Here is an 18,614-nt window from a genome sequence, read left to right as displayed (position 1 = left end):
AGTTCCAACTTTGCAAGGACAGTCTGGTGCTTCTGACTCACAGCCTGTAAGTAAATTTTTTATATTTAAAGAATTTGACACTGATGATTCAAACGTGAGTTTTAACCAGTGTAGAGTAGCGCTTGTTTGTTTGTCGTTTCTCCGATCACAAATGCAGACATGGTTTTATGTTTACACGGCACGATACGCAACGTGTAGAAACACAGTACAAGTCATTATAATCAGTAATTATGTCTCTGAAAATTTGAAATGGGTTTTATTGGTTTTGTCTCATCGTGCCGGACAGGGCATCACAGTATGTTAAGGAGAGTAATACTGACACAGTGCTTTGTCAGTCAATCCCTCCACTGACCACTTCCTTGTTAGGTTGAAAACTGGCCACTTGCTCACTGACCCAGTTTGGGAATGAGAAGTAGTAGTCTAGTTCCTTAAGGCAATTTCCACACACAAACACACACACACACACACACACACACACACACACACAAGACTATAAAAGAGTCCTTGTTTTAAATCCTCATTGTGGATCCGTGCCATGTTTACACCCAGTCTTCACTCTAGTATGAGCATAGACTCTGAGTCTTCTGATTATTGTTGTTTAAAGGGGTCATATGATGCGATTTTATGTAGTCTAACTGACTAGCACAGTTCCACTTTCCTGCACAGTTCAGCTCCAACCCTAATCAAACACACCTGAACAAGTTAACCAAGGTCTTAAGGATTGCTAGAAAGATACTGACAGGTGAGTTTGATCAAGGTTGGAGCTAAACTCTGCAGGAAAGTGGACCTCGAGGGCCAGAGCTGAGAACCTTTGGACTAATCGGATAGTGAGGTCTATCTAGATAGTTTATATCTAGATTTTTTCTTACATATGATGAACGATGAAAACATTAAAGGGATAGTTCACCCAAAAAATACAAATTTTTTACTCAATCACTTTTTAAAATCATTTACTCACCCTCATATTACTTCAAACCTGTATGAGTTTCTCTCTTCTGTTAAACACAAAAGAAGATATTTGAAGAATTTTGGTAACCAAAAAGTAGAGTAGAGTATATCTTTATTGTCCACCAAGAAAATACACAACATAATGTTCTTTTTAGCAACATCATATGACCCCTTTAACTGTTTTAGTGGTGCTTGCTAAGGCTAACATAATCAAATCAGTGTAGTTTGTTTGGAAAATACATTCTAAATATAATGAAGACTCCACATCATAGCAAAAAGCCAATGTATCACACAACCCATGTCATCAGCTCTGCAGGACTGGACCACAGACAACTATTGCAGGGGTAATTCAACTGATTAGTACTGACTAGAGAAACATGTTTGCTTCATTTATAGAGACTTGTGGAAGATTCTGTTGCAGTCGGCAGCCCTAGCTGGGTTTCACAGTGGGCCAGTTTAGCTGCTAATCAAACGCGAACAGACCCAGAGGGCTCTGGGGCAGAACCACCAGCTTTTGTCCATCAAGAGCGAGGTAATTTACTGAATTGTATGAACACATAAATGGTCTGTAATATCGCCCAGTAACTGGTATGGTACCCATAAATGGTACCATCCCTAATTTAATTGATAATATCTTAGCGTTTAATTTCATTCAATTCAGCAAATTTTGTGATCCACTATTACTTATGTATTCTTAATGTATATGTACACTACTGTTCAAATGTTTGGGTTCCATAAGATTTTTTGTAGTGTTTTTAAAAGAACAGTAATATTGTCAAATATTACTACAATTATAAATGTTTTCTATTTTAATGTATTTGAACATATAATGTATTCCTGTGATGGTAAAGCAGAGTTTTCAGCAGATATTACTCCAGTCTTCAGTGTCATATAATTTTTTTATGTAACATACATATAAACACATATAAATGTCTTTTGTTTTGTTCTATTTAATGCATCCTTGCTGAATAAAAGTATTAATTTTCTTAAAAAAAAAAATCGTACTGAGCCCAAACTTTTAAACAGTACTGTATATATGGTCGCATTTCTATAATATGTATTTTCTTTTCTCACTTCAGATGGTGATGCATTTGAGGCTGGTATCTCTATCAAGAGCACCGGCTCTACCACTTCCAGCCAAGCTGAGCGTAAAAGGAGGACTCTTCCGCAGCTTCCCAGAGAGGAAAAGATCAAGCGCTCTGAGATCGGTGAGAAACAGGACACAGAACCCCAGGAAAAAGAAAGCCACAATGACCATAAAGGTGATGGCGAGTGCATCGGCACTCCAAACAACAAGGATGTTATTTCTAGCCAATCCAAGAGCATCCAGCAGGACGGGAAGGCAGGAAAACATTCATCTGTGCGTCCCTCGGGAAGTGGAGAGAGGAGAGCATCAGAGGAGAGTCGCAGGAGGCATTCAGAGGACAAGAGTAAAGGAAGTGATGGGGAGAGGTCTGGGAAGCCACTAGTGAGGCAAGGTAGTTTTACAATTGAGAAGCCCAGCGGTAATGTCCCCATAGAACTGATTCCTCGCATCAACCGGCAGAATGGAGGAAGGGAGCGAAGTGACTCGGTGGGCAGCATGGACACGGTGACTCTTCTCAAGGACACTGAAGCTGTCATGGCTTTCCTTGAGGCTAAACTCCGCAATGAGAAAAAGTTGGACCCGGTAACACCCCCAGCCTGCCCTTTATCCCCTGAATCTGATATCGACACGGCCAGCACGGTCAGCCAGGCGGCAGCTGAGGGTGATCGCAAGGCGGTTCAGAAGCGTCGATCCCTCAGCAGCCTTTATAGAGAGAAGAGCAATGCGAGCACGGCATCAAAAACCACAGCCAGCGCAAGGGAGCGTCTTGAGAGGAAGACAAAGACCAAGACCACAGAAAGCCGCTCAGATACTCGTCGTTCAGTACAGACAGCCTCCCGTGGCCGCCAACCATCCCAAGATCTCACTGATGATGATCAGACTTCCTCGTTACCCATCTCAGACATCCTGTCCTCGGACCAGGAGATGTATTCCAGTCGCTCAAACACCAAAGGTCACTTCACCTCCACTGATGACCTTCTGCAGTCCAAGCTTGATACCAGCAAATCTGCAAGGTCCGCAAAGCCCAGCAAGACATTGCAAACTAGCACCGCGGCCCTCACGAAGCAGGCTGGTCTTCCGCAGCCCCGTTCCACGAGGGCATCCCTGTTGCGCAGGGCTCGGATTGGAGACACGTCGGACACAGATCTGGCGGACGCGGACAGGGTCTCAGTGGCGTCTGAGGTGTCCACCACCAGTTCCACTTCCAAACCACCTTCGGGGAGGAAGGCGCAGTCACGCATTGACATGCTAGCACAACCTCGCCGCACCAGACTCGGCTCGATTTCAGCACGGAGCGATTCGGAGGCCACGGTCAGTAGGACCACGGCGACACGTGTGTCTGCAGAGACAGCGCTACGTCTGGGCCTGAGAAGCACAAATCAGCAAGCACCAGACAGCAAGCTAACTGCACGGATGAGGGCTAATAGTGTCTCCAAGCTAGCGGACCCCAAGCCGAAGACAGCACCTGTCAACAGCACCCCATCAGGTGAGGAGGAATATGATAGTTACATTAATATACTCTTTCGGCTGCTGCATGATTGGAAATGTTACTTGGCAGATGCCAAAAGCAGAAGTGAGGTGATTTGTTTTAATGCCAATTTGAGATAAAGAAACTGGTCAAAGTATTGTGTTTATGTAGTCTAACTGACTAGCACAGTTCCACTTTCCTGCACAGTTCAGCTCCAACCCTAATCAAACACACCTGAACAAGTTAACCAAGGTCTTAAGGATTGCTAGAAAGATACTGACAGGTGAGTTTGATCAAGGTTGGAGCTAAACTCTCTTGCAGAGTTGAGGATTTTAATGGCATTAGGAATAAAAGACCTCTTAAACACATTTTTGTTTGCTAAAGGAATTCGATAGCGCATTCCTGACCTCAAAGGCTCAAACTGACTAAAGAGAGGATGAGAACTATCTGCTAGAATACTCCTCACCACCTTCTTTGTCCTTTCAGTGTAGAGTTGTGTTAAGGGCTTCTGTATCCTACCTACTATTTTACTTGCCATTACCACAATTCTGGACAGTTTGTTCTTGGATTTGCAGTTTAAATGATCATACCAGGCAGGGATATGAAAAGTTAATACACTCTCAACAATGGATTTGTACACTAGTTCTAGAATATGCTGACTGACACCAAGGCTGTTCAGTTGTCTAAGAAGAAATATATATATATATATATATATATATACTGTATATGTAAACCTGTAACCACCCCCTCAATTCATATGGGACTTTATTGTTCATTATTAATATTAGTATTTCTGTAAACATTTCAATCAAACCTCTCTTTCTTTTCAGCCACTAACCGGTGGAGACGGCTGCCTCCTGAATATGCCTCTACCTCTGAGGATGAGTTTGGCTCTAACCGGAACTCTCCCAAACACATTCGCCTGCGTCCGGGCACCACTCTTCGCACCAGCAGGCTGGGTGGTCCCGCTCCGGTCACGACCAGCCCCGGGGGTCTCCTCCTCAAAAACAGGATGAGAGAACAGGAGGAGTACATACGAGATTGGACAGCTCACAGTGAGGAGATCGCCAGGTACTCATCAACTCTGTGTCCTTATACACACAAACACATTACATCATTAAAATGCCCCACAGTTACTTGACACACAAAGCATACGATATAGTTATCTTTACATTATGCTTGACTGTTCTTCCAGTCTTATCTCATGAGATATTCCTTAGATTTTAAGTAAACATTTTTTGAAAATCAGAAAAACCATAGACTTTGGTTCATCTCGGTAATGTTTGGTGTGGTTCAAAGTTTAGATCTTTTTAATGAAAAATCTTTTGAAATCCTTTTGGAGAAAATGAATGGGTAAAAAACACTGAGAACCAAGGCCGCTGAAAAAGTGGGCGCTCAGTGTTGGTGTTGCATGCGGGAATATAGTCTATTATCTCTGGAGATGTTCTCATGTAGCATTAGTCACAGCTGGAACAGCAACAAGAGAGACTGTCTTCAAATCCGCTGCTGCAGGGCAAACACTGATATAAGTTGATCACAAGCTCGTTCTCTCTTTCTCTCTCTCTCTTACTTTATCATATTGTTTTTTGACATTTTATTCTGTCTTTATCTGTCATTAACTCCTGCTTTCATGTTCTCATTTATCTACTTAAATTTCAAACAGCAAAAAGCTAATGTTTTTAGTTACCAGTGCCCTTAGAAATGCGGTGTTTGCGGTTAGCTGTGGTTACTTTACTCTGTAAATGACTGTGTCCAGTAACTGTGGGGTTACCGTAGTAGTTTAATTCAGTTGCTCAAGTGATCTCAGCATGGCAGCTCTCATGTGGCAGCCCACTCAATGTAAAATCAAACAGCTTTTATTTGTCTACTTTTATGACGGGTCTTTATCTTAATGTGAGTGGACATGATGTTAAATGTACATTTCAGAAGCACTATTCATACTTTTATTTTGTATGTGTAATATAAGTTACATGTGTTTTATGTGTTTTAGTTTTATGTGTTTTTATTGAAGAATACAATATTGTGAATTTGACACATTTTTCCACACAAAAGTGACACATTGCATCTTTAGCAACCCATAAATGCCACATATATTTGTTAAACTTGTGTAGTATACTACCACCTTGTGGTTATTCTAAAAACCCTCTCAATATTACAATACCATAATAATTAACCATTAATCAAAACCTATATACAACAAATGTGTGATTCATATGTAATGAGACATTCTTGATGTATTTATCATGTTATAATATTATATACACTAATGATGATGATGAAGTTTAGGTTCAGTACGATTTTTTTAATAGTTTTTGAAAGAATTCTCTTATGCTGACAAAGGCTGCATTTATTGGATCAAAATACTGTACAAACAGTATAATTGTGAAATACTATTACAATTTAAAATAACTCTTCTCTATTTTAATATATTTTAAATTGTCATGTATTGCTGTGATGGTAAAGCTGAGTTTTCAGTCTTCAGTGTCACATGATCTTTCAGAAATCATTCTAATATGCTGATTTGGTGCTCAAGAAATATTTCATATTATTATCAATGTTGAAAACAGTTGTGCTGCTTAATATTTTTGAGGAAACCTTCATGCATTTTCTTCAGGACTCTTAAAAATTCAAAAGAGCAGAAGTTATTTCAATTAAGGAATCTTTTGTAACAATGTAAAAGTCTTTATGTCACTTTTGATCGATTTAATGCGTCCTTGCTGCGTAAAAGTATTGATTTCTTTAAAAACAAATCAATACCGACCCCAAAATTTTACGGTAGTCTATTTTTTGATGTTATAATAATTCTGTTTTTATAAATGATGCATGTGAGGCATGTCATGCATACAATTTGCTATGGGATTGCATATATAAGCATGTGCATGTGCATGCATAGATTAGGGACTACCTAATGTGAGTCTTTGCATGATGTGTGTGTTTTTGTGCGCCCCTAGTCTAGACACCCATCTGAATGTTTACAGGTTATATCCCTGTGTGCGCAGGATCAGTCAGGACCTCGCCAAGGACCTGGCCATCCTGGCACGAGAGATCCATGACGTGGCAGGCGAGATCGACTTGGTCAGTTCCTCCGGCACGGCACCCAGCACCACGGTCAGCACAGCCGCGACCACACCGGGCTCCGCCATCGACACCAGGGAGGAGGTACATCTCACATCGCCTTACTCACTTTCAAGATGTTTATTAGTTTACAAGGTGATTGTTCTCAATAACTTTGTTGTTAATTCTCCTTTTCTGCAGCTGGTTGAGAGAGTTTTTGACGAAAGTCTAAACTTCAGGAAGATTCCCCCTGTAGTTCATACCAAAGCCTCAGAGATCAATGGCAGACCAGTGGAGCTTCGTCCCCGGGCCCCGGACAGCTTGGACCCTCAGGCGGCCCTGCGCAGGCGTACCTGGAACCGGGATGAGGTGAGACCGGTATGAACCACTTAACTTCATGAAATGGACCTGATCTTTCAGGTCTTTATGAATGTATGTTAAGTGAATGATTCAGCAGACTTCAGGGTGTGGGGTTTATTTTTAAGTGTGTGTCTGTGGCTCCAGATGAGAATATCTTGTTCAGTGTAGCCTGGTGTGTGAGTGGTGATGTGAAAACTGATATGATGTGATTAAGTTGAATTACCTCAATGTTTTATTGACTGGATGTTGTTTGCTTGGTAAATTATTGATTGACACGGTTTTTACTGACTGATGGCTGTTCTTTTGCAGGCGGTGCTAGACAGTTTATTGCTGACGTCGGTTTCCCAACTGTCTTCTAAAATCCGACAGTCTGTAGATAAAACTGCTGGCAAAATCAGGTCAGTCATACATGTGTACTGTGTTGCTCATTAAACCAAATTACATAAACGGTCATTTTATAATTGCTGAAAATGTTACAGACTGAATAATTGTAGAACTAAAAATATTTAAAGCTTTTTTTACTTCTTACATTGTCAAAGGTACTATATTTTACATCATTTTGTTATTTATTATTTTGGACTAGAATATAGTTAATGGAGCAGTAACGCATATTTTCATGTGCTAAGATGCAAATATATATATCAATATATATATATATATATATATATATATATCAATTAATTAATTAATATATCCATTAATTATATACACAAATTCAAATGCTTTAAATAAAATACAAAATTAATATAAGGACTGAAATCAAAATTATTTTTGCCCTTTAAAAACTTTTCAAGAAATACTGTTCTTGAAAGTTACGGAATCATGAATTTCAGTGAATTTAATTTTATTTAGTGGTTCCTCCATTTCAGTGAAGTTTGAGAAGCACTGTTTTAAAACATTACATGGTTTTCTGTAGGAATTTACTGCCTGTATTACAGTTTTACATTTTCAGATGTAAACTGTAACTGCTGATAGATAAAATATCATGGATAAATGTAATCTTCTGTGTGTGTGTTTTTACTATTTGTAACATTTAAAAGACAAATTTGTAATATTGCTACTTATTCACTATTTTAAAGGATATTGTTCAAAGACAAAGACAGGAACTGGGATGATATTGAGAGGAAACTCTATTTGGACAATGAAGTTCCACTTCCCAAAACTACAAACAAGGTAAGTTTTCTAAAGGGATAGTTCACCCAAAAATGAAAATTACTCCATGATTTACTCACCCTCAAGCCATCCTAGGTGTATATGACTTTCTTCTTTCAGACGAATCCAATCGTTATATTAACCCAAAGTTATATTAAACAAATAATTTTTAATATAATACTTTTGCTAAACAAAGGAAACTTTGCTTCCATTGCTCCTGTAAACAAAATCTTCTCGCGAGACTAGCATATTCTCATCGGACTTTAGGCAACGCCTACGTCTTGCGTCATCTGCTGGAATGCCACTCTCTCATGTATGCACATACCAGTTAGCGGAAGCTAGAGATTACAGTTTATACAATTTTAAATATGGATATTTTTCTTACAAAAAAACGCATTGATTCACTTCAGGAGGCCTTTATTCACCCCCCGGAGCTGTGGGGCACTTTTTATGATGGATGGATGCACTTTATTGGACTTCTTTTAAACTATTGAAAAATAACACCCATTCACTGCCATTATAAAGCTTGGAAGAGCCAGGACATTTTTTTAATAAAACTCCAATTGGATTTGTCTGAAAGAAGAAAGTCATATACACCTAGGATGGCTTGAGGGTGAGTAAATCATAGGGTAATTTTCATTTTTGGGTGAACTATGCCTTTAAATGCTGAATGTCTTACAGTAACAGATATTGATCTGTACTTCTCCTAATTATTCTTTATGGCATTCAGGAAATTTCATCTATACTAACAGAGCTGAAGAGGGTAGAAAAACAGCTTCAAGGTAAGACTTATACCACATCTACACTAAATGCAACAGCAGCACAATGCAGCTAAATTTAGCTTGCCTTAATAATCTTCTAAACTGTCCACAAGCACATTTCTACTTTCGATATACTGTTCAGCTTTTTTCAAATCTTTTATTATTTGATATATAATTAAATAACTTCTGACTGTTACATCATAGTCAACTTGTGATGTTTTTGGTCTAATTTAAATAAGTATATGCAGTTTTAGCTAAATAAAATACATACACATTCACATTTTCTGATGCGTTTCTCTATCCCTGCAGTTATAAATGTCATGGTGGACCCTGATGGAACCCTTGACGCTCTGACCAGCCTCGGCCTGACAAGTCCAACCACCACCAAACCCAAAAGCAGTCTTGGGTCTCAAAGCGTATGGGGGCCTCTGCCCAGTAATGGAGCCTCTCAGCCGCCGCCAACAACGATCATAACCAGCCCAGAGAAACCCAGTGTAGGACTCAACTTCAACCGCTCACACCCCACTGGAGAGGAGAGTGCCATCGCTAGCAAATAAAAGACTTTCTGTTAGTAAACTGGATTAATAAAACTACATACTGTAACTTGTTCCCGAATGGATCTTTTAATGTGTATGTATAATGTACTATGTGCCCTTCTACAGGATTCTGTATGAGATCTGTTTGTTGTTTTACCTTGTAGTGTAACCTTTAGCATCACACCTGTGTATCTGGACTGACTGCTTAGCTCAACTAAGCAAAACCGCACCAAAACACACACAGCTGCATGTGACAGGAAGCAAGTGGCCATCCAAGCCCAATGAACTGCCAGACGTCGTGAACAGACAAAAACAACTCCAGTGCCTGTCTGCTCTCCTCTGAGCTTACCAACACGTTCTGCACAGTTTACCAAACCGAATACAGCAAACTATGCGCAAACTCAGCAAATGTATTTTGAAATTTGTCTATTTAGATAACTGTAATTTTTGGAAAATGTTTTAGATGTTACATTTTGTGCATTCAAGCTATTCTAAATTAGCTTAATAAGGGTCTTGATTTTTTTTCTTTTCTTTTTTTTTATGTAATGAAGAATTTGTATCATTGGAAACTGAAATATCCATTGCAATTCTTTGCATAATTTTGTAGTTTTCAATTACTAAAACATAGAGGGAACTTGCAGACAAATGCATGGCATGCACTAATGGACTGGTAAACTGCACCCTGGCTAAATCGATTTTTGCCTTTATGCTACTTCGATCAGCACAGCTGAATCAGCCTTATGACTAACATTTCTGCATAGACAGACGTGTGTCTTCATGATGCTCTGATACCTACTAGCCGCCTTCTCATGTGTGTGTTTACTGTTATCCATTTTTATTTCCTTCTGCTGCTTGTCTGTATTTTTAGGAGGATGTTGGTGTAAACCTGAACCACTTCCCTGGCCTTTCTTTAGGAGCCCTGTAGGAAGAGTAAATAGTGTAACTGTAGACTTAGACGATAGTGCAGATTGGTACCTGACAGAATACATTCAGTGGGCTTTTCTTTGTTTTCTACATGTATGATGTCACGAAGTGCCCAGTATTCTCAGCTTGGTCTTTCGGTCTTTGGGGATGACAAGACTTGATTCTTTGTGATATGGTTTCATTTTGCCCATCAAAGGCATAATGTGAAATGAAGTAGACACCACTAAATCACGCTGTACTCACTACAAGATGCCTTTCCAGTGGGACGCCCCTCTGACAAAACAACCTGTGTGACAGTCTGCCAATGTATGAGAGACAGCAGATAAAGTGCTTGGTACATTGATTTTCCGTGAGGTTTACACATTGTGTATCATATCAGTGTTTTTTTTTTTCATTATTGTTTTTAATGTATGTTTTATTTATTTTTGTTTCAATTCATTTAATTGTTACGGCACTTTTTTTCTTTTTTACATAATTTTGCATATTCTCAATAAAGGGGGGGAACAGCATATTAAAACAAGTTTTTGTTTAATTTTGAGTTGTGTGTTGTGTCCAGTTGAAATAATTTGATATTTATCAAGGGATGCTTTGATAGGGCAATATACAAAATAATCCATTTAATAATTTATTTACAAAATACATTCTCCAAATTGTATTTAACTACAAAGAAGCAATATGAGCTACAAAGGTTAGCCACATAGACAGCCATACTACCATTACACATTATAGCAATATTCATACATGAAGACATTTCATTCTTTATGGTACATAATGGAAAGTGGATGAAGTCCATTACAATACATGAATACAGATGTAGGTCTTCTAAAAGGTTTTGAGTGAAATCTATGGATCCAGAGCCAAACTTTTCCATGACTTTGCTTGTTCTCTCTTGTACTGCTCCAGCTCCTGAGAAAAAAAAACACAAAAAATACAATGCAATGTTTCTTCTCTAATACATTAAAAACATTTGTGTACCTGACAGTTTAACTATAGTGCAGTCAATCAGATTTCTACATTTTCTAAAAACTATAAACATGCTGCAAACTTGTTAAAAGTTGTTTAATGTGTAGAAAATCATTCAATTATAAGATTATATTACTTTTAAATCTTACATAATAGCATAATTGAACATGTTATACTCTAGAATTTGTGTACAAAAACTGCAATCTGAGCGATTAAACTGCAATAGTGACCCTCAGCCACATATTGTCTGATTACTGCAGTCACTAAGCACTGAATCAGAGTAGGTGAGAAGCTACTGAAGGGCAATGAGTGTGAGGTTCAGGGTAACTTTCAGTCACATACTGTACTCTGGAGGATCAGTTAATGGCTACAGTACTGAGTCAGTTTTACTTCTGGGTTATATACACACACAAGGAATAGAGGTTACTAGAAGACAAATATTTGCTGAAGGGTGATTTTACAGTGACAATAATTATTTTACCTGGTCTTTCTGAGCTCTGATAGAGTCTATAAGGGGCTCACTGTACTGGGGGTCTTTGGCAGGATCTTTCAGCTCCTTACGTTCCTTGATGTTCTGAAGACAAAAAGGTCAGGGGTCAGGCAGACATTATTGACCATTATCATTGTTTACACAGCAGGAAACTGTACCTCAGGTGGGAAAACCCTTTCAAAAACCTTTTTCCAAAGGTCTAATGGGTTTTTGGCATGAAGAGTCCCGATATCAACATCAGAGGTTACAGGCGGGCCTAGAAGATGAATTAATTCAAAATATTTTGAACACCTACATATGTGACCCTGGACCAAATTACGTGTAAATTTTTCAAAATTGATGTATGGTTTATTAGGATTGGACAATATTTGGTCGAGATTCAACTATTTGAAAATCTGGAATCTGAGGGTGCAAAAAAAATCTAAATATTGAGAAAATCACCTTTAAAGTTGTGCAAATGAAGTCCTTAGCAATGCATATTACTAAACAAAAATTAAGTTTTGGTATATTTATGGTAGGAAATTTACAAAATATCTTCATGGAACATGATCTTTACTTAATATCCTAATGATTTTTGGCATAAAAGAAAAATCTATAATTTTGACCCATACAATGTATTTTTGGCTATTGCTACAAATATACCCCAGCGACTTAAGACTGGTTTTGTGGTCCAGGGTCACATATATAAGTACATGAAAAATTTATATATAGTGCATTATAATTGGGCTTATACTTGTGTTTATAATTGTGCATTTTAGATGCAATATTTCAATACACTTTTTAAATTCGAGGTCATAAAAACTGAATGTATAGCAATATATCAATAATAATTTAAAATAATAACAATATGCAACAAACAAATTTTAACATTATTAACAATAAAAAAAATCTTTAACCAAATCAAAAGCACAATGCATATCTTACCAATCTGACTGAGGGAGTCAAAGCCTGCTGGTATTGCCAGAGGTTTGCTGGGGTCAGTAGAGATTGACTTTCTAATAGAATGGAATAAAAAAACATTTTTTTTACTGTGACTAATAAACTTTAGTAATGAAGAATATCCCACATCTGAAGTACAAGAAGATAATGAAAGGTTCATACGGTCTTTCAGTCCCAAACGCCAGCTGATTAACAAAACTCCTGCTTTTAGATATTATAGCTTCTGACTTGCTGCTGGTGAACTATGGAGAGACGGACAGCATACAAATATAACACTGACCAGAGAGAAACAGAAATGCTATATGAGTGATTTTATAAAGCTTGGTTATGCCACAGAAGATGTCAGTTTAGAGTTCCTCAGTTATTGTTTTTCTGAACCTTCAAATTTCTGTATGTTATGATCCATGATCATTTTCAAACCGCATTCTGAAATTCTGTAGTATGAAGTCAGTCTTACGATTAATGAGGCTCCGTAGAAGTGGGCTATGAAGCGCAGAGTCTTACAAATCACCTTTCTCTTCTCTGAATCAAAGTCCTTGAAGGAGATAGAATGTTATCGATAAATATAATATTAGGTAAGTTTGAATTACTTTTCAGTGTTTCACTGGATTCATCATTCAATGTTTGATTCGGACAGCCAAGAGTTGACATTTTACTGCAGATTTAATAAAAAATAAATTAAAAAAAGGTAATGCTTTGACATGTAACTGTTGCATACTGTACTGTTTTGCATACTATTTAAAAACACAGAAAGCAGTATTAAGTGTATACTGTAGAAAGCCGAAGGCTATATAGCATAGTGAGATTTTACCTGAAAGATGTCAAACTTGCTTCCAACTATGAGAAGAGGAACAGGGAAAGGGCTGATGAGCTCTCTGTCCTGTTGGAAAGAGACTGTTTCATGTAATAGACTGATACATTCCATTTCAAGCTTCATTTATAGCAATTATGTTACTCTCTCACACCGGATAGTCCTTGTGGAGGACTCGTGGGACTCGTTGTTTGCCGGATCTGGATTCTCCTGTCTTCTGATGTGAGGCACACACTTTTTCCACCTGACTTCGAGCTGAATCAAGCAGCCTCTCCATGGTCTCCCAAAGAACATTAGGTTTAGACAGATCCAGAACAAGTACTACAGACAAAGAACTGTAAAAACAAGCACAATTGATTTGTATTTGTTGCATTTGCAACATGCATGGAAGTGTATTTCCACCACAGAATAAAAACATAAAATACAAAAAAGTGTGAATTGTGAGATTAAGAAAGTCACAATTAATATATATATATTGAGTGGTGGGGAAAAAAAACCCATAAAAGTAATTGCAACTTTTTATTTCAAAATTCAGACTTTTTTCTCACAATTGCGAGTTTATATTTCTCAATTCTGTTTCGTTTTTAAGTGTTTTTTTAGGTGGTGAAAATAACAACAACAAAAAAGTAATCGGTTAATGTCACTGAAACAGAATTCTGAGAAAAAAACTCAAAATTGCGAGATGTACACTCAGAATTCTGAGAAATAGAGATAAAAACTCGCAATTGCAAGTAATCACTTTTTTTTATTATTATTATTTTGTTGTGGAAACCAAAAAAAAAGGACTATGAAATGTACATTTAGAAATCTGAGAAAAATTCTATTTAAATCCAGTCTGAATGAGTGTATAGTATTTGTGAATCTAACCTGACATTGTCAGCCGTGATGGGAATCTGCACTAGGTCTGACAAGGAAATTCCTCCTCCCAGTTCCCACAGGTGAGCGATGTCTTTAGGCTGCAGAGAGGAGAAAAACATACTCTTATATATCAATTAAAAGGGAAATTCATTTTTATTCCTATAACAAACTGAGGAGGACAATATTCATACCGTATTATGCCCTCTAGCACGTCTACCAAAAGTGTACTCCAGTGCAAGAGTAGGTTTAGCTGTCTCATCTCTGGTTTAAAGAGTAAAACAGAAACATGATGTGAGGTGACAGGAAAACCCTTAATAACTTCAGATGTACAGTAAGACAGTATCTTAAACTCACCTATCAAGGAACCGCAGTAATATTGTTGTTTTACCCTAAAACAGAGATGTAAAATGTAAAATGTTTAAAAAGTTTCATTGTTTGGTATTAGCACATACATTTTAAAGCATTGTCGAACCCTAAAGACTTCAGGTAGGCCTATGCGTTTAGAGTGATATGTTGCAGGCATACATACGCATAACTTACCCCTGCTTTACTGCCCATGAAGAAGACTGTTCTCTGTGTGGGAAAGTGCGCGTCCTCTTCAGCATCCTCTTCATCAGTCCTGCTCTCCCTGCTGCGCACTTCCGCTGCAGCAATATCCCATAAAGTATCCGAACTACGAGACAACATGATCTTAATAGCAGCATCTTCATGTTTACTAAAGCGGTATGTAGCTCAGCTCAGCTCGACTCTCTCTCTCTCTCTCTCTCTGGGTAGCTTGTAAGCTAACATCGAAATGGGAGTAAAACAATGTTGTGTAGCTCAAACAGTAGCTTACCTTATTTTAGACATTATCACCTGTTTCTAAAAAAAAAAAAAAAAAGTTTATGTCTGGTTTCATCGAAGAAACGAGTTTCGATTCAGTTTAACGTTAGTCCTGTACTGATGCTTGTCGAATGAAGGAGACGCTTGATTACCGTTGCGAGGGGTAACGGCACTGTTTGATGACGTATGACATGTAGTGCACTATGGGAAATGTAGCTTTTCTTCATTTCTTAAACTAATTTTCTTTTCTATTCCCGTTTTCCCGAAGTGTTCTCTCTTTCCACGCTAAGTTCACATAGACAAATATAGATATAGATGCTTTGAAACAGTATTTATTTTGATCTACATAAATTTGGACTGAATTTTTTTCATATCGTATTCGGTAGAGAACTCTTGCGAAAAATAAAGACGGTTTAATTACCTATAGTAAAAGTATAGTAACCATGATTTTTTTTTTGGACAGATTGATTACCATTTGTATAACCACAGTCTTTATGGCTTTATGGTTTTGTAGTAAAACCAGGGTTAATTTTCGTAACAAACAAAACTAATAATATAAGGCTGTCAACATGATCTTGCTGTTGTTTGAAATAACCACAAATAATAACATTAGCTTTCCTCACATGAAAATATTGTTCAGAACAGACAGGGACAGAACATGCGCATTTGTTGAATGAAAGCATGATGTAAACATTAATACAAGCATTCATATGAAAAATTCACATATGGATGAAAATAAGCAGAACAATCATTGGTATGAAGTGGCCTTTTTATTTAAATGCTGTAAATGGCATTTCATTCTAAATACATTTTAAAACAACAGGTACATGTTTTATTAAACATTTATTGTATATTTACAGTCTCATTAGAAATTATGATGTATACCACAAACAGTAATGGTACATTAGGGCCTACATTGTGGAGAAAATGGATCAATAACTATGGAAAAGGTTGATGGATTCAGCTTTCATGTTGAGGTTTTCTGGATATAGTCTACTATGATTTAGAGATATTCTATATACAAAATAAAGAACATAAAATAACATTCTCAGGCCCACCAACACACGCACACACTCAGAAGCTTAGCGTCTGATGAGGTGGTCGCGTATCTTGAAGCTGATGATGCCCAGTATCACGAGTGCAGGCAGAAAGGCGTAGAGCAGGAGGAAGTCTTGTGTGTAATGCGAGAGAGCTCCAGGATAACCCTGATCTATGATCATATCCCCACTGTCCACCAGACATGATCCTGGCAAACCAGCTAAAGGCGCTGAGTGAGAGGAACGGTTAGTCAGAGGACATTGTGTGGACAGCTTATGCATTATATGTCATGAAATCAAAAGTAAAGTTTGTCCTTGTCTATTAGCTTTGACTCAGACAAATAAAAAATAGCAGATAAATGCTTTCGAAATGTACACACTTCATCTGGTAAAACAGTCCAATAATATTGATGATATTTGACATGCTGTGGGTAATGATGTAAACTAGAAACTACTGGCTACATCAATATGTCTCGCATTAAGTTCTTATTTCAAAAAGAAAGACATTAACACAGAAACTGTGCTTGTCAAGCCATTTCATGGGTTCCATTAGAAGTATGCAATTGAGGAAGAAGATGATTTTTCTTACTGCAGGTGAAGTTCAGGCCATAGAACTCAGTGACGATCAGGAGCTCACAGCCGTACTTCTGGAAGGTTAGATAACTCAGCCACTGGAACACCACAGGCATTTGTTTAAAACTCCTAAAAGGATAAAACATTTTATGAAATGTCACACTTAAAGGTATAGTAAAAAAAAAATTTTTAAACAAAAATTCTAAATTTGTTTCTTCATCAGAACAGATTTGGAGAATTTTAGCAGTACATGACTTGCTCACCAATGGATCCTCTGCAGTGAATGGGTGCCGTCAGAATGAGAATCCAAACAGCTGATACAAACATCACAATAATCCACACGACTCCAGTCCATCAGTTAAGGTCTTGTGAAGCGAAAAGCGGCATGTTTGTAATAAACAAATCCATCAAGACATTTTTAACTTTAAACCGTCACTACTGGCCAAAACACCATAATAGTCCATATTCTAAAATAACACTTCCTCCAAGTGAAAAAATCAAATCCATCACCTGTTGTCCTCTCACATCAAAATCCACCAACATATTTGTTTAGAACTGTTTTGGACTATTCGTGCTTGACGGTGCTTGATCTGTGCATATTTCTCTCCTGATTCATATAAGACAACTTGTCAACTGGAGAAATATTTTGGCAAGACGCAACAGTTTGATGTTAAAAAACTTCTTGTTGGTTTTGTTTATTATAAACATGCAGCTTTTTGCTTCACAAGACATTAACAGATGGACTGAAGCCAAATTGTATATTATTGTGAATTTTTTATCAGCTGTTTGGACTCTCATTCTGACGGCACCCATTCACTGCAGAGGATCCACTGAGTAAGTGAGTAAGTGATCTAATGCTAAATTTTTCCAAATCTATTCTGATGATGAGACAAACTCATCTACATCTTGGGTGGCCTGAGAGTGAGTAAATTTTCAGCAATTTTTCATTTTAGGGTGAACCATCATGACATATCATGTCATGTAACTGATGGAAATTTTATCCAATCTATAATGCAGAACATAATGTCTTCAATGCACAATATGGCAATGTTGAATAAATCAAAGTCATTTCTTCACCTTAGAAATCCAGATCCCACCATGATTCCAGCTACATTGAGTAGAGCGACCCCACTGTTGACCATATTGTGGTCTTGAACGACCCCCAACAAGACCAGTGTTAAAAGTTCACCTATGATGTGAGGAACCATGACCACGGCTGAAAATCACATGAAGCGCACAGGATCTGGGTTCATGCCAACAGTCCTGAAACACCAAAGCACACACAGAGAAACAGCATGAGGTCAAGATTCTGAGGACATTCCCCTCAGATTTGAACTGTAGTTACCCTGACCCGAGCTCTGATAAACTCAATAGCTCACACGAACACACCCATACTTACCAGTACAAGAAAGAGGTGAAGATGAACACACTGATAATACTGAAGGGCAGGATATGGATGATGTAAGCCAGAAACATCTGCCACTTCTGGTACAAGCCATCTTTACTCTCCTGGTCAGCGATGGCTCTTAAAGCAGGAACTGTTTGAAAAGATAATATTTTCAGGCAGGAAGAAAATGGCAGACAACTTTTTTCCAAACTTATTGAGAACTATATATGTATTTAAATAGCATGAAAGTGAAAATACAGTAGCAGACCAGTACCAATTATGTGTTATCGCAAGTGCTCTAAGTTCATGGTTAAGCAATAATCATGGGCATGCTGGAGCAATTTGTGAGATGCGATCCCTTATCAGCCAGGAACTGATATATAAATGACAGGAATTATTTCTCTAAAGCACTGACTTATTCAAACATTCTTGAGACCAATGTTA

At 37.8% G+C, this 18,614-nt stretch overlaps 3 protein-coding genes across 4 annotated transcripts in view; 1 reads left to right on the top strand and 2 right to left on the bottom strand.

Moving 5' to 3' along the window:
• Nucleotides 1–10,785, top strand: part of LOC107698752 (centrosomal protein of 170 kDa-like) — a 50,574-nt gene extending 39,789 nt beyond the window's left edge. Inside the window, exons 12-20 of the mRNA XM_016499853.1 lie at nt 1,345–1,480; nt 2,028–3,521; nt 4,334–4,574; nt 6,482–6,662; nt 6,759–6,935; nt 7,227–7,315; nt 7,997–8,090; nt 8,800–8,851; nt 9,140–10,785. Of these exons, the coding sequence (XP_016355339.1) occupies nt 1,345–1,480; nt 2,028–3,521; nt 4,334–4,574; nt 6,482–6,662; nt 6,759–6,935; nt 7,227–7,315; nt 7,997–8,090; nt 8,800–8,851; nt 9,140–9,387 (2,712 nt within the window). The 3' untranslated portion in view covers nt 9,388–10,785. The remainder of the gene's footprint in view (nt 1–1,344; nt 1,481–2,027; nt 3,522–4,333; nt 4,575–6,481; nt 6,663–6,758; nt 6,936–7,226; nt 7,316–7,996; nt 8,091–8,799; nt 8,852–9,139) is intronic.
• Nucleotides 10,786–10,791: 6 nt separating this feature from the next.
• Nucleotides 10,792–15,328, bottom strand: LOC107698753 (cytoplasmic dynein 2 light intermediate chain 1-like). Of its 2 annotated transcripts, XM_016499854.1 has the most exons (13): nt 15,187–15,328; nt 14,892–15,024; nt 14,706–14,740; nt 14,543–14,612; nt 14,361–14,449; nt 13,648–13,828; nt 13,494–13,562; nt 13,140–13,217; nt 12,845–12,924; nt 12,668–12,738; nt 11,902–11,999; nt 11,735–11,827; nt 10,792–11,196 (listed from the first exon to the last, which is right to left on the bottom strand). In XM_016499854.1, the coding sequence occupies exons 1-13, from the start codon at nt 15,198–15,200 to the stop codon at nt 11,134–11,136; spliced, it is 1,074 nt and encodes a 357-aa protein (XP_016355340.1). In that variant the 5' UTR covers nt 15,201–15,328; the 3' UTR covers nt 10,792–11,133. The 2 variants fall into 2 exon arrangements, with proteins under 2 accessions (XP_016355340.1, XP_016355341.1); XM_016499855.1 differs by lacking the exon at nt 15,187–15,328 and having other exon boundaries at nt 14,892–15,038.
• Nucleotides 15,329–16,040: 712 nt separating this feature from the next.
• The window catches only part of abcg5 (ATP-binding cassette, sub-family G (WHITE), member 5), a 14,275-nt gene continuing 11,701 nt past the window's right edge, over nt 16,041–18,614 (bottom strand). The window contains 2 exon segments of the mRNA XM_016499852.1: nt 16,041–16,440; nt 16,800–16,912. Coding sequence (XP_016355338.1) covers nt 16,256–16,440; nt 16,800–16,912 — 298 coding nt within the window. The 3' untranslated portion in view covers nt 16,041–16,255.

Source organism: Sinocyclocheilus anshuiensis, unplaced genomic scaffold, assembly GCF_001515605.1.
Source record: "Sinocyclocheilus anshuiensis isolate Anshui unplaced genomic scaffold, SAMN03320099.WGS_v1.1 scaffold1015, whole genome shotgun sequence".
In the NCBI taxonomy this organism is placed as follows: Eukaryota; Metazoa; Chordata; class Actinopteri; order Cypriniformes; family Cyprinidae; genus Sinocyclocheilus; species Sinocyclocheilus anshuiensis.
Note: the sequence above shows the minus strand (reverse complement) of the source record. Positions and strands in the feature narration are given on the sequence as shown.

Coding starts and splice junctions, on each gene's coding strand:
- LOC107698753 (XM_016499854.1), bottom strand. Junction 11,828..11,901: donor AAAGGGTTTTCCCACCTGAG/GTACAGTTTCCT, acceptor TTTTGTCTTCAG/AACATCAAGGAACGTAAGGA. Junction 11,197..11,734: donor TCAGAGCTCAGAAAGACCAG/GTAAAATAATTA, acceptor TTTTTTTCTCAG/GAGCTGGAGCAGTACAAGAG.